Source organism: Peromyscus eremicus, chromosome 4 (assembly GCF_949786415.1).
Source record: "Peromyscus eremicus chromosome 4, PerEre_H2_v1, whole genome shotgun sequence".
NCBI classification, from domain to species: Eukaryota; Metazoa; Chordata; class Mammalia; order Rodentia; family Cricetidae; genus Peromyscus; species Peromyscus eremicus.
The window spans coordinates 37,351,927-37,372,920 of NC_081419.1; the positions used below are offsets into that span (position 1 = coordinate 37,351,927).

Consider the following 20,994-nt stretch of genomic DNA (forward strand, 5'->3'; position numbering starts at 1 on the left):
AAGAATGCCATATTTTATTAGATATGACAACCTTTGATTGCAACATCTACCCTAAAATCAGATAATAAGATAAACACAAAACAAATTAGTGGGGTGGTTGAAATACCACAGTCAAGTTCTGAACTTACAATAACAAGCCCTGCCCCTGGCGAGTTTTTCTCAGTCAAGAGCAGAAAAGTCTTGAGATGAGTCCTGTCAAGCTTGAAGTGATCACAGTACATTTCAAGTAAAAGCTTATGGTCAGGGTGGACAATCAGAACACACAGTGAAACTGGGAGCTGTCCTTTTGCTTTCCCCTCACTTACGTTCCACATCCTCAGTACTTGGCACTAAACATCTGTAGTGTGAGTGCCCACCACAAGGGTGATTATATCGATGAAGATTCCAGCCACCAGGAAAGACCTCCTTGAACAGTGTCAACACTTATGGTTTTCTTCACTAGGTTAGTACAAAACTCATTGGACTTAGCTACCTTCTTTCAGGTTAATGATGTGAATGAGCCAAATTTGAACACAATCCAGGATGTCTACACATGCTCAGAAGTAAACTAACTGTACAACAAAATAAAAGCTTTAGAACAGAATGCTGATCCTTGCTCTTATCATAGTGATAATGGTGGGCACCTGTTTCTCCTCCTTGACAGTTTGTCTGCGTTGGTGGGAGCCCCAACAGAATGAAAGCATTTGCACAGTTTATGCACAAGGAACTCCAGTTGGAGGGGGACAGAGAAGACATTGAAGACATCTGTGCAGGGACAGACAGATATTGCATGTTCAAAACAGGCCCTGTGCTCTCCATCAGTGTAAGTATGGGAAAGCTGCAGGACGACCAGCCTTTGCAGGCTGGACCCCAAACTGGGACCATCCCAACATAGTTCTCCCCCCACCTCTGCCTTGCTTTCTTACACAAGGAATGCAAGTGAAGAGGTCGACCCAACCGGAAAAGGTTTCAGGGCAAGACCAAACATGCAGGGTCACCCCCTGCCTTTACACTTGCTACTTAACTATTTGAGGCAAGGACAAAGGTCTTCAAGGCTCACCCATCTTTCTATTCTTGATTGATTAACATGCTTCTTTTCCCAGCCACTTTCTTTCTTCTGTCCTTTACCCAGCTTTAGGAAAATTGAGCTTTTCATAGAGGCCAATTCTCAGTATCGTTAGAATTTGTCATGAGTAAACTTGCTAAAAAGCTGCAAGTACGTTTCCACGGAGCTCTTGTGACATGCTCTCCTCGCTTTTCAGATAGCTGTTCTGGACACAGTCTGTCTAAAGACAAATTGAAAGCAGAATGATTCTCAGAGCAGTTCCCATCAGTGGCAAACATTTAGAAGGGTGTCTGTACACAGCCACTCACTCTGCTTGAGGTAGTCCTCCACACACAGACTCTGAGTCTGTCATGTGTTTGGATATGGTAGTCCTCTTAAGGGGCATACGCTGGGGACAGTGAGTAAGCCCTGCATAGATGTGACAATTCTGAAGACTTCAGTTGTAAATGCCCTTTATATTGGGGAGCAGTCATGATTCATTGATCCCTCATATTACTCAGTGATGGAATGTAATGAGAGCTGGGAACATTGGGTAACAAAAGAAAACATATAATACCATTGTGGTGGTGAAGTTGATCTTCCCTCTAGGCCAAGAGTGACTGAGACCTTCTTTGGTTTCTAATGGCAGAATCTATTAATTTATTAATTTGTTAATTCAGTAAAAAAATTATAGACTATCTGCCTTAGAAGAAGCTAAATAGGCCAGGCGGTGGTGGCACACACCTTTAATCCCAGCACTCGGGAGGCAGAGGCAGGTGGATCTTTGTGAGTTCAAGGCCAGCCTGGTCTACAGAGCGAGATTCAGGAAAGGTGCAAAGCTACACAGAAAAACCCTGTCTTGAAAAACAAAAAAACAAAAACAAAAACAAAAAAAGAAGGTAAATATTCTCTGATGTTGTTTTGTTAATTTTTCAGTTAAAATCCTTTGAACTATAATTATTTGTTCTATTTTGTACAGTAAATGGAAAAAGAAAAAAAAATAAAATTTATCCAAAAAGTGAAACTACTCTAAATGATCAGAAAAAGCTTCATCATAAGGCAAAGCCAGAGATAACCTGGTGTCCTATCAGGGAACACGGCCCAAATGGTCAAGGCTAGCTACTTAGAATACTCGGTAGGCATGGGGTTCCCAACAGAGACCTCTCCGCAAATCTCCTGTGGCTACTGGGGGAGACAGAGGAGAGAGAGACAAAGAGCAAGATTCTATTTATAATGTTATCATCACAGTGAAAAATAAATACTGATTCTAAAGTTAACAAATGGCTGCCTTACAAGGAACCTAATAGATGAAATAATAGCTCAGCCTCTAATTTCCAGTTGAAGCAAATGTTAGTTTATTAAATCATTGCAGAGCCAGCGCCAAGGCCCCAAACTTGTTAATCTTGAGCACACAAATCAATACAGACTTGATTCCTGGATCCAGGAGGCTCACAAGCTTTCAGAAATCAGGGCATATTGAATGGAGAAGAAATGGTGACCCCAGAGGCCCTCAGTTTCCACAGTTTAATATTCTTGCTAATAGGAAGGAGAGGGAGCACAGGTTGAGAACATCATGATCACAGCTCCAGTGGTCTTCCAAAGTCTCTATGGTCATGGATCAATACCCCGCCATCATGTTAGAAGTAAGGTAGCCACTACTAAAACTCAGCGCCAGTTTCTACAAGCTACAGCATGGAAATCTTTCTGAAGATTTGTTAGACATAACGGAACCACCAGAAATGGCTAAATCCTCTAGCCTGTGTTGATTGACCCCTAGTCTGGTGACTGTGATTGTTTTGATATAAATAATGAATTAAACCAGGCTGTAGTCAGGATCTACAGCAATTTAAACCTATTCACGTGTTCAGCATAAGCTTCAAACTCCTGAGTGGGAATTGAAGCCGCATTCTCCCTTAGAGTCCTTCTGAACTCACGTGGAATTAACAGCAAACGAGCGAGGCTACATTTGAACAACGAAGTTCGTCTCTCTTTCCCTCACTAGGGTGAAGTAAGATGGGTGGAATGGCCGCCAAAACTGTTTCCTCAGCTTCATGACAGTTGTTTATGGGGGAGGCACCCTCTTCACATAAGTTCACTGGAAAGAACCTCACAGGGAGATGAGAGCTGACACCGCCCAGCACACCTGTGCTCTCCGCCACCTCCCCTCTGCTCTTGACAGTGAGGGGCTCGGCTTAACTGGCAGTAGATGCCTCTCTCTAGTCCTCACAGATGGACATATCCATCAGCATGCCATGTAGGCATCACTTAGAGATGACTTATGTTTTCCCAAGCATTGGCACAGTCTTAATGATTATGTAAATTTATACAAGAGCTGTTAACTTGTAAAGCAGAAAAAAAAATGCGTCCTGTTCACTTATGCATGTGTGAGATGTATAATGACTCTCCCCTCCCTCAACAGCATGGGATGGGCATCCCCTCCATTTCTATCATGCTCCATGAACTCATCAAGTTACTGCACCATGCACACTGCTGTGACGTTACCATCATCAGAATCGGAACGTCAGGGGGAATTGGTGAGATGGATTGTTTTCTACCATTAAATCTGAGATTCTTCATGCGTCCCTGTGTTAATGCAAAGCACACCGACATATTTAGAGCCCAACAGAAATCCAGATGGGCTGCAAAGTACTGGGAGGCTGGACTTGAGGATTTAACTCCTCCTCCTCCTCCTCCCCTTCTCTCTCTCCCTCCCTCTCTCTCTCATGTGTATGTATAATTCTACTTTTGTTCATATAAACAAGAGTAGAATTATTAGAAAGTATGGTTTTATGGTATGTTCTAGAAGTTTGTTTCTTTATTGCTGTGATAAAAGACTTTGACCACAATCAACATTCAGAGGACAGGGCTTATAAGGCTTACAGCTCACAGTCCATCATTGAGGAAAGCCAAGACAAGAACTCCAGGCAGGAACCTGGAGGCAGGACCTGAAGCAGAGGCCATGGCGGGATGCTGCTAGGCCATTCTTATGGAAGCCGTTCCTCAGCTGAGGTTCCCTCTTCCCAGGTGACTTCAGTTTGAGTCAAGTTGACAAAAACTTGTTAGCACATGCTAAGAGCAGGTTTTGAGCTTGAGGAATTTATGTGACAGGAATAAGGGTATTCAGGTAAAGAAAATGACAAGAATTCACCTGTTTCATCAACCAAGTGTCAGGCCTTATAGCAACTAGGAAAATGTCACTTTTGGCTCTTCTTAGTGGCTACTGCTCCTTTCTTGGTTGTGTCTTTTACTCAACTGCATAGCAAAAAGGACCACGTGGGCTTTTAGGGAAGGTCTGTGGCTACTTAAGTTCATCCAAGAGCCTCCCTGCCTCACTTCTGTCATTCCTTAAGAAGCAGATCTTGTCAGGATGTCATTTTACCATGTCAGGACATGCAAATGCAGACACACCATTCTAAGTGGAAAGGTTTGGTTGACAGAGTGTCAGGACTGCATGGTTACATAATAGGGAGGGAGCTTTTAAAAGACAAACCCCTTAGCATTGCTCCAGTAAGCATTTTGGAGCAAGAGGAGATCTCAAAAATCCTCAAAGGACTAGAGAAGTGGCATGCTTCACAGATGCCTCTCACTAAGATCAAGCAAGTAAAAAAGGACCACAGCCCTTCCAGAGCTATAATCTCAGAACAAAGTCAGCCGAGGCCCCTCATATGTGGACAAAAAAAAAAAAAAAAACCATTTATGGTGCTCTTGAGAATGGAAATGGAGAATATAAGCAATCAGTGTTGATTAGACATCCTTCTAGACAGTGGTTTATTCAACAGCATCCCAAATAATCAGTTTTAGGGAACAGCATGCCTGGCAAAGACATGGATACCATTATTAAGGCTGCTTGTAATTCTTGGTTTGTGGGATACAGCGATTTGCCTTCTGAGCTCACAGCTACACATTCTGTCCTCCTAACTGCTGCAACTGCCACTTGACATGAATGAGTCTCCAGCAAGTCACTCCAGTGACCATCCAAATCATGATCATGGTCTCATGTTTCATGATAACTTGGTACAGACTACAACAAGATGGTACCAACAGCGTGATGGAGGCCTGGAAACAGAGCCAAGTTAAACCATTGTACAGATGCAAACAGCTTCATTTCAGAGTTCCATCTTCATTACTAATGCTCTAACTAAGGTTCATCTGCTTTATTTGAAGCAACACTGTATTTGAGGATGGAAAATGCAGATATTACTTATTCTTTTGCTGACACAATAATTCCTTAACTGAGAAATACTTTGATAAGGGAAAGATACACCATTGAAAAGTATTTTTGGTCAAAAATGCTATAAATGCTTCTTCAATACAGCTACGTGTTAAGACAGTGTGAGGAAACACATTTTCAACTTCCTTTTCAATGTCTCAGGACATTCTAAACAATGTAAAGAGTCCCTTGCTTGGCTTACTTAAAATGCATCTGACCAATGAGAGCTGTATCTTCAAGGCTACTGTGATGTTCAGCGTCAACTGTCAACTTGACACAACCTAGCATCCCCTGGGAAGAGTCTCAAAGAGGGATTTTTTTGTCTCCCTTGCGTTGGCCTGGGGGTATATCTGTTTGGAGAATGTCTTGATCAACTTCATTGGTGGGTTGTGACCTTAGGTAGGGGTCCTGAATTGTGTAAGAGTAGGGGAATGGGATTGAGCACAGCAAGCATGTGCACTCAATTTCCCCCTGCTTTGGACTGGGGATGAGACTGCTCCTTCCTGCCTTAACTTCCTCACAATGGTGGATTCTAACATGTAAACCTCATAAACCCGGTCTCTCTGCTTTTGTCAGGGTATCTTTATTATTCTCTAGATGGAAATTTAAAGTGTTCTGTAATTAACTCTAGTTTGGCATATTGGGATTTATACTGAACTAGCATGGGTCTGTACTCCATATCCAGAGTGGTTAAAACATTTTCTGTAAAGTGCCAGATAATAAAAGTACTAGGCTTTGCAAACTGTGCACTTCCTGTTGCTACTTCTTAATGCCACGTCATATTAAGGATGGTATGTAAATAAATGTGGGATCACGGTGCAACAGAGCTTCATTTACCTAGACAGGTGGCATGTGGCCTGTGGACCAGAGTTTGCAGGCCTGTGTTGTGTGCCATCTTTACAGAAGCCTGTCCTCACTGATCGTATTTCTACTAAATACTCATGCTGGGAAAGAGAGGTACAGCACCAGACCTGGGGAGAGAGCGATGAACCAACACTGTTCTTAACTAGATACAGCTGGTATTCCATTAGAGAACGAGACAAACAAATGACTGTAAAAAATGTGATGTGTTCAGAGGCTGCCCAGGGTACCATCTAGACACACCTTCTTGCCCAGGTTGTCAGTAGAAATCAGGGCAAATCAAAAGCTGGGTCCTGGAAGGCCCCGGGAAATTCACTGTCGCCTGTATTTGTTCCCTTTTACTTATTTATGCTTATAATTTCATTGATTCTCCCTCCATGGCTTAGACTTTCAGAAGGGAGTGACCCCAGAGGACAGGTGAGGAACACTGGCATCAGTGTAATGAAAGAGAGTTGGGAGAACAAGAATGTACCCAGGCAGGGAGAGGAGAAGTGGACAGCAAATGGCATCTCAGCGGGCCCAGGCCCCTTGAGCAAGCCAGACTTCGAGGCAATGGAGGTCAGCCAAGAGACCTAATTTGCACAGAGTCGGGGAGAAAAAGGAGGATCTGTGATGAGAATCTGAAGGAAGAGAGGAGAGAACTGCCAAGGGATGATAGTAATCGAGGAGTCTGCAGGAAGATTAAATATCAAGAAGTCACGTCACTTTCTGAAAGCCACTTGCTGGCAGGCTCGTTGACTTTATTCCTGGCCTAATTTATTCAAATTTGAGCCCGAAGCCTGGCACTAATTTGCATGTCCAAGAGTCATGTTTGTCTTGAAGTCTAAACCCCACCACACTGTAAATTCGAATCTGGACAGACAGCCAATGAAAATGCCTGTCCTAATGGTTATTTGATTGCACTCAGAAAAAAAAAATGTTTTCAAAGATGAAAGCAGGGGAGCCATTAACAAGCAGCATTAATTACTGTTGACAGAACAGGTTACATTCTACGGGTCACAGAAGTCAACTCTGAGCAATCTTCTGGGGTCCCTTTATTCCATGTTGCAGGGATTGCCCCAGGGTCTGTTGTAATAACAGATACGGCTGTAGACTCTTTCTTCAAGCCTCGGTTTGAGCAGATCATCTTGGACAACGTGGTGACCCGAAGCACTGAACTTGACAAGGAACTGGCTGCTGATTTGCTCAACTGTAGCAAAGAGATCCCCAACTTCCCGACCCTCATCGGACACACGATGTGTACCTACGATTTCTATGAAGGTGAGAATCCTTTCCACACCACGAAGGCAGTAGAAAAACACTAGCAGCTTGTTACACAAACCCACAATTTATATTAAAACTGCAGACTAGGAAATTAATAGTGTGGATTTTCAAGGGGGAAGCAAATAGCCTTTTTGCTTCCTAAAGCGTAGCAACATGAGGGCTTAGTAAGCAGCTGAGAAACATGCAGATGAGTTTATATCGAGATGGGTTTAATCCTCTGTCAGTTTGAATTCTAAAATACAATTCTAAAATCAAATACAATACAATCACTACAAAAATAGTGATATCGACAGCATCTTCTCTCCGCTTGTGACTTTTACTTAAATTGCTGACTCTAAGGCAGAAGAATATGCTGGTTCTATGCTACTGTCCTTACACCTGAATCTCAGGCAAGAAATAAGACCAGGAAATGAGGAGAAAGGTTCAATTAAACAGATTCTACAAGGAGGTGGCGCTCTCAGAGTGGAGCCTTTATCCCACAGCCAAGAGTAAAGGGTCTCCACACCTAGTTTAGAGTTCAGTTAAAGATCATTACTAAGTAGCAGCTCTTGTTCCAAGGGATGAGGGGCAAGGCAAAAGAGAAGCAAGACACCACAACCTCCAAGGACAGACTGCTCATTACAGAAGAATCTACATTGCCCTGATTATCATAGTACGCTGGGCTTTCAGCAAATCTTGCACTGTAGTTTTGTTCATAGAATAATCGTAGTTAATCTTAAGATTCCACTAGAAATTTCTTTTACTTTTCTCTAGATCAAAGTTTATGTATTACTTTAAGAATCTAAAAGCCACGCATGGGGATAGGTTGTATTCTGTCCGCATTTACTCAGGTTAGTAAAGGTATTTGAGGTGTTTGTACACCAGGCAGGGTGGTAGATGGACAGACTGAGACTGTTCTAGGACATTGACTCTCAGGCCCTTCATTTAGAGAGTCACTAGCTCATGTGTTTGAGTCACAGATCATAAGCAGAAGCCAGGTGGGGTCAGTGTTTCTATTGGCCCATGAATTACTGTTTCAAATGTGAATTATTTTGCCAACGTTTGTAATTTCTAGAGCTTCTCATATGAAAACTCAGATTTTTTTTTTTTGCTTCTTGACATGACATAAAGTAGTATTAAAAAGTACAAAATGCTATGTGTGTGACAGCCCTGGACCTTGGCCCTCATCTGGGGCTACTTATGGCAGGTGGAGTGAGGCAACTCCGATTTGCCTAGGCAGACCCTCGCGTTGGCATTACCCATGGCTTCTGGGCCATGTGGGTTTGACTCAGCCTAAACAACACCATTAGAAGTGTTGGCAGGCAGCACCAAGGAGAAGAGAAGGGACAGGGAAGAGCTGCCTGCCGGGAGAGAAGCCACAGAGAACAGGAGCAAAGGAGAGAAAAGGCTTTAGGCAGGACTGTCAAGTGATGGATGGCAGCTGGCTTCCATCCGGGTACTGCTGGGTGGGAACAGTTGGGATGTACACACAGTGGCAGGGGTAGGGGTAGGTAACATCAGACTGTTCTCCACCTCCTTCTGTCCCCACTGGCCAACCGGTAAAATTTGAAGTTAAGTAAACCAGAAATAATAGGAACATTCTGGAAGGGAAAACTCAATGAAGGGTTAGCATGAAGCCTGAGAGTTGTGTCAGGGACAAAAACACACCATTTGCCTGTGACTGGCCATGGTGGGCCTATGGAGAGTAGCAGGGTCCAAATCATTTGCCTAAGGAGCATCACTGAGGTATGAAGGCCCCACCATCACCCTGTGTTTCCACCTGACCTGTCCACCCTGTTACTGGGGAAACATGAGTTTCTCCTCAGAGGACAACTTCCTCTGTGACCCCCTCACCCCATTCCTGATGTCCCCACTGTCCTTCAGAACTAGGGCACTCCTTCCTGTACAGACATTCCACCCTTTCTGTGAGATTTGAGCCAGGTGCAGCCATGCTCCGCAGTCCTTTGGAAGAAAGATTCAGCAGCCAGGTTAATTCCCCAGAGGACCACCACTCAAGAGGTGGGGACAGATGCAGAGCACTGCACCCTTGGACAGTCTCCTGATGATGCCACTGCCGCTGAGGTGAGACATCAGCCACTAAGTCACTCCATCCTTTTTCAGGCCAGGGCCGCCTAGATGGAGCGTTATGTTCCTTTTCACGAGAAAAAAAGCTAGACTACTTGAGAAGAGCCTACAAAGCTGGCGTCAGGAACATCGAGATGGAGTCGACGGTGTTCGCAGCCATGTGTGGACTGTGTGGTCTGAGAGGTAAGCTTCTTGTGAATGCCAAGGACCCCTCTCCTCTTTCACAAAGGCATCTTATGTTCATTCTTCAGAAGGAAAGGGGGCCCAGATATATTTTATTTTGTGTTGAACGCATGCCTTAAAATTATTCATGCTATACATTATCTCATAGTTCATTGTGAGCAGGTAGGACACTGCTCCCATCATGAGGAAACAAAGCTCAAGAATCAGAAGTCTGAGGGCACGTGCTGGGTGATGATGTAGCTAAGGACTCAACTGCAAGTTCATTGTTCTCTATCTTGGTAGTGGCTGCTATTTTCTATCATAACTGAATTTGTTAGGACAGGATGCAAATGAGAGGTGCCTAAAATAGTCAATCAGTCATAATTTTAATTAGCATGGTCAGGAAAAGGTAGGAGGAGAAGGTACCATTTGGGAAAGGCCACACGGGAACCTGGGAAGCTCGCTCGGAAAGTGTGAATGGAAAGCTAAATATAGCAGGAGCACGCAGGTGTGCTGCAGAACAGGTGGAGGCAAGTGCCGGGAGGGATGATGGGAGGTGGGAGATGTGGGGGAGACGGCCAGGTTGTGTGTATCACTCCTGAAACTTTGACTTTCTGTCTGGAAGCGGAGAGGCGCCGGGGAACTCAGAGTAGAGAAGTTTCGATAAACTTTCTCTGGATTCTGAGTTGGGTAGAAGCTAGTGGGGCCAGAGCAGAAGCGAGGAGAGGAGTAAAAAGGCCAGAGCAGCTTTCTGCAAAGCTTCAGGGCCAAGGTGATAGCGCAGGGCAGTGAGATGCAGTCAGGCTCTGCCCAGGTTCAAAAGAGAAACCCAGCAAGAGCAGCTGACAGTTCAGTGTGGGTTTCAGGAGAGAGGCCAACCCTAGGGATAATCAGAAGAGTGAGCTTGTCTCAACGGGGACAGAACATGGAGTGAACTTCTATGTTGATGGTATAAAGATGGCATTTGAAGCAAATACAGTTGATGAGATGCAAGAGGCATAGACACAGCCAGGATGAGACCTAAGTTAACAGTTCGGGACATGAGGAAGACTCCGAAGAGGATCAGTGATGCCACAGAGCACCGGGAGAATATTCTCTGCTGTCCAGAGGTTAAAAACTTCACAAAAAAAACCCTGAATTCTAACATTGGTTCTTATAGCCAATACATTTTCATATTCATGTTATAAACACTGTACATGTGGTAACATTTCTGATAATGGACTTTGGAAGAAAAGAGATTCTGTAAGGAGATTAATTAAGAGATGCTCTCCCTAACTACTCTTACCTCAGATACATGTACACGACAATCCCTGTACTACATGGGTAAAGAACCACAGATTCTTCCTTGTGCTGTTTCATTGTTCCACTTTCATGTGAATGCGTGTGATGTGCATGTATGTATGCATGGTAGCATGTGTGTGCACACATGTGTGTGAGTGTGCAGGCCACGTGGAAGCTGGAGATCAGGAACCATCCTCAGTTGCCTCTCTACCTCAATCAAACCTTGAGCTCAGTGACATGGCTAGTTCTGCTGACCCATTGCTCTGGGGAAAACCCTTTCTCTGCTTTCTGAGGCTAGAATTACAGGCGGATCTACACACTTACCAGGCATTAGTCAGGTTCGCACAGCAAGGGCTTTAACCACTGAGCCATCTTCCCAGACGCCAGCCCATCCAATTTACACTCATTGAGAAAGCTCATTTTCAGAGAAACCATAGCCTCTGCTTTCCCCTAAACAAATTAGCAAGAGCAGGGCAGTTTGACCTCACTTGAGCAGCAATGCAGAAGATTTCTACTCCCGGAGAGGCCTTCTGGGGTTTCTTTATTATGGAAACAAGTGACCACTTAACTCATATCTCTGCAAATATGTAAATGAGCAGATTTTGGTAACCAATATAGTAAAACATAAAATGCTAAGCCAACAGGCTGCCAGGTGAAAGTGTGGTGAAAACCCTGAATTCTTTTTGCAAAAGCTGTCTACTGGCCCCCAGGGAACACTGTCGTCTTGTGAATCCCAGGCATCTGTCTTTGTCTTTTGAGAATCCTGCAGAGACCTGAGGGAAGCTCTTCTCTAGAGAGCCTTTTTGTCCTCACTGCCACTGCCGATCTCAGAGCTTGCTCTCCCTCCACCTGCAGATAGCCCTCCTTCATAACCTGCCTCCCTCTCTCTTTCTGCATCATTCTGTTATCTCTGCTGCTGCTGAAGTTTCTAGCTTCTGGTGTCAGCGTCCCTGCAGGTCTCCCTCTTCCTAGACCCTGCTGCAGCCTCCTTTTCATCATGCAGACCTCTTCTGGCTGTCAACATGCTCCATCCGCAGCTCTGCAGCTCTTCAATTCTGTAGTTCATCCAGGGATTACTGTCCAAATTTCTTCACGGTCGTGGGGGCTGCTCATCTCCCCAAGACATCACTGTTTGAAAAAGTGGATTTCTGGTATGTTGGCTGTGGAAGATCAACTATCAAGGGCTGGATGAAAGGCCCACGCACAGGTTGCTATCATGTCCCCACGTTTCATGGCCACTTCATAACGTTTCCTCCCTCACCCTTTCCCAGGGGGGGAAGCTTCGATACTGTCATGCAGCGCTTTTTTACTTTAGCGCATTTACCAACCCACTCTGTGAGCCAGGAAAGCTTTGGGGGAAGGGCTGTGGGTGCATTCACAGGCTGCTGTTCTAGCAGAAAATTAGGAAGGACATGAATGGCAAGCAGCATGGAGAAGTCTCACCTGAGCCCAGAGCCTAGAACCCATGGGCTTCTGGCTCTCAAGACATTGACTCTGCTCCACAGTTACATCCCACTCTAGTCTCCTGGTTGCCTTCTCTGTCTTTTTACATGGCCTTTTCTGTGTTTGTATTCACAAGCCAACTGAACAACCAACGGGAATTCACAACCATGTGAGAACTGATACAGAGTTTCTTCCTTGGGGTAACACCATGCATTAACACGGCTCTTAATTTAGGAGCCACAGTTCTAACTCAGAGGATTCAGGGGCAGAGTTGGAACCCCAGCAGAAACAGATCATTTCTGCATCTGCCTGGCCCAGGGAGGGCTTGTGTCCCTGTAACTCACCACTTATCTTCACAATGAATGTGAGACTTGGCCTCTCAGGGGACCATTGTATGAGTACCCAAGCCCAGTGACTCACATTTATATCATTTCTTTCACTTCTCTGTTGCATATTCAACACTATTAGCTATATTTCTGGCCTGCTTATATATTAACTTATGCATTGCTTTAGATTAATGCATGCTCTAATTTGCTTTCTGTTGCTGTGATACACATTCTAATGAAAAGCAACTTGGGGAGGAAAAGGTTTATTTGGTTTACACTTCCACATCACAGTCCATCATGGAGGCAAGTCAAAGCCCTATGATGCTTACTGGCTGGCTCTCCATGGCTTGCTCAGCCTGCTTTCTTATACAACCCAGGACCACCTGCTTATGGATGGTACTGCCCGCAGTGAGCTGGATCCTCCCACATCAATAGTTAATCAAGAAAATGCCACACAGGCCTACCATAGGCCAATGGGATGGAGACGATTCCTCGACAGGGGGTCCCTCTTCCCAGCTGACTTTAGTTTGTTTCAAGTGACAAAAACAAATCCGTACCGTGCGTAAAGGTGACATTCATTCTCTCGCCACTGTGACGCAGCACCAGAAGAACAAGGACTTTGTCATTGCTCTGTTGCCCAACACCTAGAATAATGTCTGCCGCATGGGAACTCGATAAATATCTGCTGAGTGAGTGAATATGAAGAATGACAATGAGACTCTACTTGACCTTGGAGAACGGCCATGGAAAGCCAGACCGTCCATTCACGAGCCACATCAGCAGTGCAGAACTGTTTGAAGGACAGGTGCCAAGAGTTCCCTTTGCTGTTAGATTTATGTAAACCTGCAGACCCAGAATCTGCTGTCATTTGTAGGTGGCCTGGAACAGGGACACCAAAACCCATCTGCCACTGCTGCTCTTTTGTTCATTGTCCCAGACAAGTGGAATAGGGATCCAGGGCCACCTTAACAAAGATCCAGGTAAGGAGACAGTGGACTTCAAATCACCCAGTATCAGAAAGCTGTGCCTTCAGAATAATGCAAAAGCAGACAGCAGAAAATCAACAGGATTCTGAGTCGATGCATCCGTGGCATATCTGTCCCTCTCTTAAAGGGAAATTTCCGTCACCCTCTTGGGCTGTGAACTTGTGATAAATATATTCAGCCTGCCTCCAGTTTTTTAAAGACAGAACTGCCTTTTGACACAAGCTTGCACAGCAATATATAAAACCTAATATTTGTCTAAGATTAGGCTCTGCTCAAGTCCTTCTCAATGCCTTTAGTTGTCTGCAATTCACAGTGGCTTTTCTTTAGAGTAAAGGAATAATTCCATGTTATTTCTTTTGACAGCTACTTGTAACTTAGGGAGGTCTTCATTCTTTAGAGAATTGCTTTGAAACTGTTCAATAAAAGGAAACAGAAACTATACTTCAGTTTTTAAATTCTTCTGTGGGTGTTCCACAATTCTTCCAGCAATGAAGAATCTTGGTGTCTGGGACCTGCATGGTGACCATGGATAAAGCCCAAAAGATGTTACCACAAAATTAATGGTTATTTTAGGTTTGCAGTTGTAGTATTTCTTAATCCCCAAATAGAAGTAAGTCAGGTTTTTGAAAAATTATTTCACAAGGATATTTGGCAACCACTTGCAGCTCTCCATACCTTCACAAGAGAAACAGTGGCTCGGGGTTTGTTAACTTTCCCGCCTTCTCTGGAATTTAACCTCAGCTCTGTGTGACTCAGGCCGTTTGCTCCGGGAACACTGCTGCTTCTGGCAGCAGCCTTTCCATAAAAACACAAGGCTGGGGGTCTCTGGACCAAAGAACCCAAACGTGCACCGTTCAAAATCGGAGACCAGTTTTGTGCTGCAGACACTGTGAACAGATGATTGTCTTACTTCAGCCAGCGAACCATAAGGACTGGGTGGTCCCAAGAGCTAGTGCTGGAATCAAATGAGAACTCACTCAGGCACTGAGCAGTATGGCATAGCCATGATTTTGCCATGACAATTCAACTTTCAAATCCGAAAAGTCAGGTATAAATGAGTAGATAATTCATCACTTTGTTGCCTGGGGTGATGGTGAGGTGTTGTCATATGGCTTAGGCTGGTCTTGATGGCTTGCCTCAACCTCCAGAATTCTGTGGCTTCAGATGTGTGTCACCACACCACACCTTGCAGTACTTTTCTCCTTGAATAATAACTGCAAATTTCAATATGTGTATGGCCCGTACAGTGATCAAATTGGGCTAATTAGCATATCCATCATCTCAGACATTTTTCTTTTCTTTGAGATGAAACATTTTAAATGATAACATTTAGCTGGGTTTTTTTTGTGGCTTGTAAATTTGACAAAGACAAAAGTAAGAAAGAATAACTTTCTCTGAAATACTTGGACATATTTTGAATTAAAGCCAGTATACTTTTGATGGACTGACTTTAATTCTAATCCTAACGTCTCAACATTTCCAACATACCCTCTCTGTTGTGACCCCAGGACCAGGGACCAGGACTAGCATTAGACTCCATTGCCTGTCTTCCCAAGTCATCTTTGTTTCATGGTCCAGCATCCAGCAGATCAAGGCCCCAGCATCCCTGCTAGGCCTCCTCAGGGATGACAACCTGGTCTTCCTGCTGACAAGATGATGTGAGGCCCACAGTAGAAACCGGGAGGGCTGGGAGGCCCCAAAAGACATCCTTTTCTGAGAGGATGAAGTCAGCTCTAGAGGGAATAGTTGAGCAGCCTGTGGAAACATAGCTAAGCAAGAACAAGAAAGGAATTGGTCTGATGTCACTGCCTCCTGACTCTTGCTTTCTTCATACGGTGTCATGAACTGCAGTTACTACTGACAAATAATGTGTGCACACCAGTACTGGAGAAAACACTAGTGACCGCTCCAAGTAGACCAGGGAGTTTCCAACAGTATTTAAAACAAGGCGACAAGAGTAAGAGGTGGTTATGTAAGTGAGTGGACATACTCAATATCAAAGACACTACCCGGGAATCCAATGCTAAATGGAAATACCTGGACTGAGCTCTGGGCTTAGGCGGAAATGAAAACAAGCTGTGTTTTTCCACTCCCATTATATAATGAAAGAAAGCATTTGAGGTGTTTTCCTCTTTTGGTTTGTTTTGGCAAAACTTGATTCAAATGTTAAACTTTATCCAAATATTAAGTAAGTGAACTCATCAGCTATGCTGCCACAGGAAGTATCTTTAATAACACTTTTGTAAGAGATACAGGACAATCAAAGAACGTACTGTGGAAGCTCATTTCCAGTAAATTCAGCATGCCTTTGTTGACCTAAAGAATTAGGGTCCAGGTATGTGCCTTCGTGGTAACTCGGTTTGATTCAGGAATGGAGTTGAAAGTCTTTAAAGTCGTTTTCACAGAGTTCATTGAAAAAGACCTGCTTTCTACAAGTATTTACTATCTCCCCCCACCCCTCATTCCACCCCCACTCTGGTTCCGAGTATCTGGGATGCAGCATGAGAACCTGAATTATCTGCAGTCTCTGGATACAGGTGGCAGGTAGCCCAAGTTTTGAGAAACACGACCCTACAGGAATTGGTTATTTGTATATCCTGGTCCTGCTGGCCTCTCTGAATGTGAACTTCTCCACTTGTCATAGGCCACCAACAGCCTGAGATCAAGGTCTCAAAGACGACACAGGAAGTGAAAAGTCTTAGGCCAATGATGACGTGATTCTAGTGCCTTCCACAGCAGGCAGACCAGGACAGGAGTGTTGGTTTTATAGACTCAAACACTGCACAACAGAAGATTGAGTGGCAGAAAGCGGGGGTGGTGGTGGGGGGTGGTTTGCAATCGGGGTAAGGAGAAAGGATAAGAGGAGCAGACAGATAAGCCAGGCGGGGAGCTGTAACACTAACCTTTGCTCCTTTGGTTTCTGCTGTGTACATGGGTGTTGGCTCCCAGCCCTGTTAGCTTTGCCCCCGATTAATGCAAAAACCTTGCTGGAGGTTTGATCCGAACCAGGGAAAGGCTGCGAACACGGCAGACCAGAGAGCTTCGTGGAATCTAAAGAATTTACTGTGTGAGCTCTAGACGCATGGCTCCCTAAAATTATCCCCAGATATTTTGTGTGCATAGAAATACATGTCATTTTTTTTATGTGAAAAAGACACAGTGGCAACTTTCATCAGCTTCTCTAGGCAGCCATAAATGATACCAAAGGGCTGAGAATTGCTAGGCATTATGACAAGACTCAGGATACAGTAAGCTCTGCCTTCGACCTGTGTGTTCCCGCTACACTCTGCCTGGGTCAGGTGGCTGGCAATGTTCTTGGTGACAGCTAGGTCATTAAGTGTCCCTCTGGCCCCAGGAGCTCCCCTTCATGCCTAATCTAAGGATTATGGCAGCAAAGCTACAAGCTTCATTTTGACAGGTTGTTCTGGGTAATTAGTCCCTTTTATTTGTTCATGGAAATAGTTAGGTGACAAGATCATAATGTGAAGCTTGTTAGGGCTCTCCAGGGTGGAGAAAGCAAAGCCAAAATTGCTGTTACTTGCTCTCTGGATTTGACCTTACCCTTGAAATCCAAGGGAAACAGTGCGCTCGGTGCCCGCTCTGTGGAGAGTACAGAGCACCAGTTTCCTTTTATCCTTCTGCCAAGGGAGGGATTGGAGCTGGGCTTTCAGTGTTGCCTGCATCTGTCAGCTGCATCACATTCACAGACCGGCAGCTCATTAACTTGAAAAGCCGGGAAGATGTTCGTTCTCCCACTTCGTTTACCTGTCCAGCCAGGTTGCTTTACGACCAAGTGAGTGAGTTTTGAGTAAATAGGGTCCTAGGTGATGAAATATCCAACTCTGCTCCAGTTGAATATTTCCATTGCTTTTTACATGAATGTAAGTGTCATCTTGATGGGCAGGCCAGGACAAGTAGTAACAGTTCACCAGGTAGCAGGTGAGGAGAGGAGCGGCCCAATGATCATTGATCACCTATTACAAGGGCTATGGAAAGGCAAACAATTACAAATGTAGGTAAAGAGGTTTAAAAAAAAGGACCCCTAGTATGCTGGTGATAGAGCTATGAATCAGCATCACCATCTTGGGAAACTGGATAAAGGTCTCAGACTGAAAACGGAGGTACCACGGTGTCTGAAAATCTCACCTCTGAACATATAAGTTAAAACATTGAAATCAGTATGTGGAAGAGATGCCATCACTAGTATTCACTATAGCATCACTCCCAACAGCGACCATTATAAAAGCAACTGAAGTGTTTGCTAGTGATGACTGGATGAACAAAATACTATGCATACATAAAATGGGACACTTCCGTCTTATGAAGAAGGAGATTTGGGTGTTTGTGACAGTGCAGATAAACACTGCAGACATTGTGCTAAGTGAAATAAGCCAAGCATGGAAAGTGATCCTGTATGATCCCACTCCTATTCATAGGAAGAGAGATTAGAATCAGGGCTACAAGAGGCTGGGGAGTGGAGAGTTGGTGGGGTGGGAAGTGTGGACATGTTGGCCAAAGGGCACAAGGTTGTAGTTAGGTAGAAGAATAAATTTTAATGTCCTAATGAGTATCGTTGATAGTAATGTATATGTCTAAATATCTAAATGAGTAGATTTTAATGTTATTATGAAAAATAAGTGTGTGAGAGGATGCACATTTTAATTAGATTGATTAAGTCTATAGTGCATATATCTATTAAAATATTTCACTGTACCTCTAAATATATATAAGTATCATTTATCAATGTAAAGTGAAAATTTAAAGGATAGCATGAACTCTGTGATTGCAGTATACTTCTTCCTAAATACACATCTCCCAATGAAGCCTGAAGCAGAGAGTCAAGAACCATGTATTTCCCAGCTCTGTTTTCGTGCCCACCCAGGTTGCCAGTGTCCACAGAGTTGACCCCCTTTGCAGTAATGCACTTTTCGATGCTGACGGAGATTACTGTACTGTTTGTGGTCACTCCTAAGTGCTCGACGCTGATTCCAGCATAAGTAAGCTCATTCCTTGGAATCAGAGACTTGATATGAAATTGATAACAAAGAATTGATAGAGTATCCATTTTTTTCTGTCTGGATCTTCCTAATAGGACAAATCAAAGATACTTTCCCTGGGTTAAAAAATGAGAACTTTGCCTTCTAAAGCATATTGTGTTCTTTCCCACACGTTGTTGTTTTGTTTTTCCAACACAAGATTTTCCTCATCCTTTGGAAAATTAAATGCTAATGTGTTTAAGACCTCAAAGTTCATCAGAATCTGTGTTTACCTTTGTGGGTATTTTATGCCAGCATCCCATAGTTAGTTCATTGTACTCGCCTCAAGCACATTCATATACTGCACCCAGGAACAAAGGTCATTTCAGACGTATCCTCGAAGAGGAGGAGTCTCCTCTCAGCACTGACTGGCAAGTGCAATTGAAAGTCTAGAAGTTTGTGTGCCTTGGATGCAAAGATCTTTTTTCTTGTTCTTTTCTGAATGTAATGCTTTCCTTAATCTAGTACACACAGAGGAAAGAGAGCTTTCAATATTTTCAATTAGCTGATTTAGATGAGTCTGTGAGTGAGTGAAGGAAGGAAGGAAGGAAGGAAGAAAGGAAGAAAGGAAGGAATGATAGAGAAAACTAGAGGCTACAGCAGATTATGTCTACATTACAGGGGAACAATTTAAACTGTACATGTTGTGAATGTTAGCGCTTTAGGCTAATATCCTGTAGAACAGACAAGCCCGTTTGCATCACTAACCATGTGGCTTGCTTTACTAGCTGCCGTGGTCTGCGTGACACTTCTTGACAGACTCGAGAGTGACCAAATCAATTTGTCCCATGATGTCCTGGTGGAGTACCAGCAACGGCCACAGCTCCTAATCTCCAATTTCATCAAAAAACAGCTTGGACTTTGTAGCCAGATGTCCCACCCATCTCCTGTGAGTTGGTAGATAGAGCTGCAATGCCGAAGCCATGTGTTGTCTATAACATTCTTATGTAATCCTCATCCTTGGGCTAAAATCGTAAAAGATTTTTGTGAACTCCTTTATCTTTTTTTTTTTTTTTTTTTTTTGTTGTTGTTGTTGTTTTTCGAGACAGGGTTTCTCTGTGTAGCTTTGCGCCTTTCCTGGAACTCATTTGGTAGCCCAGGCTGGCCTCAAACTCACAGAGATCCGCCTAGCTCTGCCTCCCAAGTGCTGGGATTAAAGGCGTGCGCCACCACCGCCCGGCGAACTCCTTTATCTTAAAGTTGAACTTACTGTAAGAGAATTTAATACCCGTGTGAAGTTAAGTTCAAATTCCATTTTAGAACCAGTTAACTAAAGCAGTCTAATAATTAGTATTTTAAACTCATGAATTGTAACATTTGGAATTTCATATGTAGCATTAATCAAGCTTACATCAAAACAGAGCAGCCATTTGGAGATGGTTAGCAATTGCTTGCTGAAGCGGATCCAGAAGTGTGTGTTAGGATGTTGTCAGCACGTCTAGGTGTTGGACAAGTGACAAAAACTGATCATGCACATTCCAAATATTTACAAAAATGTGTCATTGTAATATTAGACTGTATGGAAGAATTATTCTCAGGGAAATATGGCCATGCTTTTTTTCTATCCCTGCACAACTTCAGGGCACACAGAATGGAATTACAAGTTTTTGAATGCTTCCATTTGTGATTTTCACAGAACGCAACAGCTTGAGATCACACTTTTTTTTTTTAAATGCAAAGCCCCTTTCTCTTCAGAAATCAGAAGTGACTAAATTACCTTCTAGCAATCTTTTTTTTCCTATAAGGAAATATGTCATGGGAAAGCTGTATTTATTGTTGTTGTTTCAATAAGAACTGGATAACTGAAGAATTCGTTAACCAAATTGAAACTTCAAGTCAAGATGGTGAAAGAATCCCTCTGCCTAACTTCGAGGCAGGTTTTGTTCAGAGCCTGCACATATGCCTCCCCTGGTTGACCCCAAGAGGTCATACAGCAGAGGCTCCACGAATTCATCCCCCCTCCAAAGTTCTTCTGAACGTTTAGGAAGCGGAGAGGCTGGTGGAGTAAGAGTGGAGGACTCCTTGCAAACTTGTACATAGTATGTAATGTTGTGTATATATATTTATATGGCTCTGGAACAAATAAAATTTAACTCCCACCATGCATGCAGTATTTGGATCCTGGACCACACAAGGCAGGATTCCCTGCTGGAATCAGCAGGCTCCAGGCTAGCTGAGTCTGAGCTGGCCTGTGCCTGAGACAAGAATGGATTTCTCTTTTAAGCAGCAGCAATAAAGAATCCCCTAAAAGGTGCTTTGGTTGTGAACTTCTTTTGGAAGCAGAAATGCTTGGAACGCACCTTTCCAGGTCTCCCAATAATTGACCATCAAACACAAA

General features: G+C 43.8%; 1 protein-coding gene across 1 annotated transcript in view; it reads left to right on the plus strand.

Moving 5' to 3' along the window:
• The window catches only part of Upp2 (uridine phosphorylase 2), a 233,490-nt gene extending 213,183 nt beyond the window's left edge, over positions 1-20,307 (plus strand). Inside the window, exons 4-9 of the mRNA XM_059258838.1 lie at positions 644-802; positions 3,444-3,558; positions 7,146-7,355; positions 9,459-9,605; positions 19,385-19,545; positions 20,293-20,307. Coding sequence (XP_059114821.1) covers positions 644-802; positions 3,444-3,558; positions 7,146-7,355; positions 9,459-9,605; positions 19,385-19,545; positions 20,293-20,307 — 807 coding nt within the window. The remainder of the gene's footprint in view (positions 1-643; positions 803-3,443; positions 3,559-7,145; positions 7,356-9,458; positions 9,606-19,384; positions 19,546-20,292) is intronic.
• Positions 20,308-20,994: the final 687 nt, after the last annotated feature.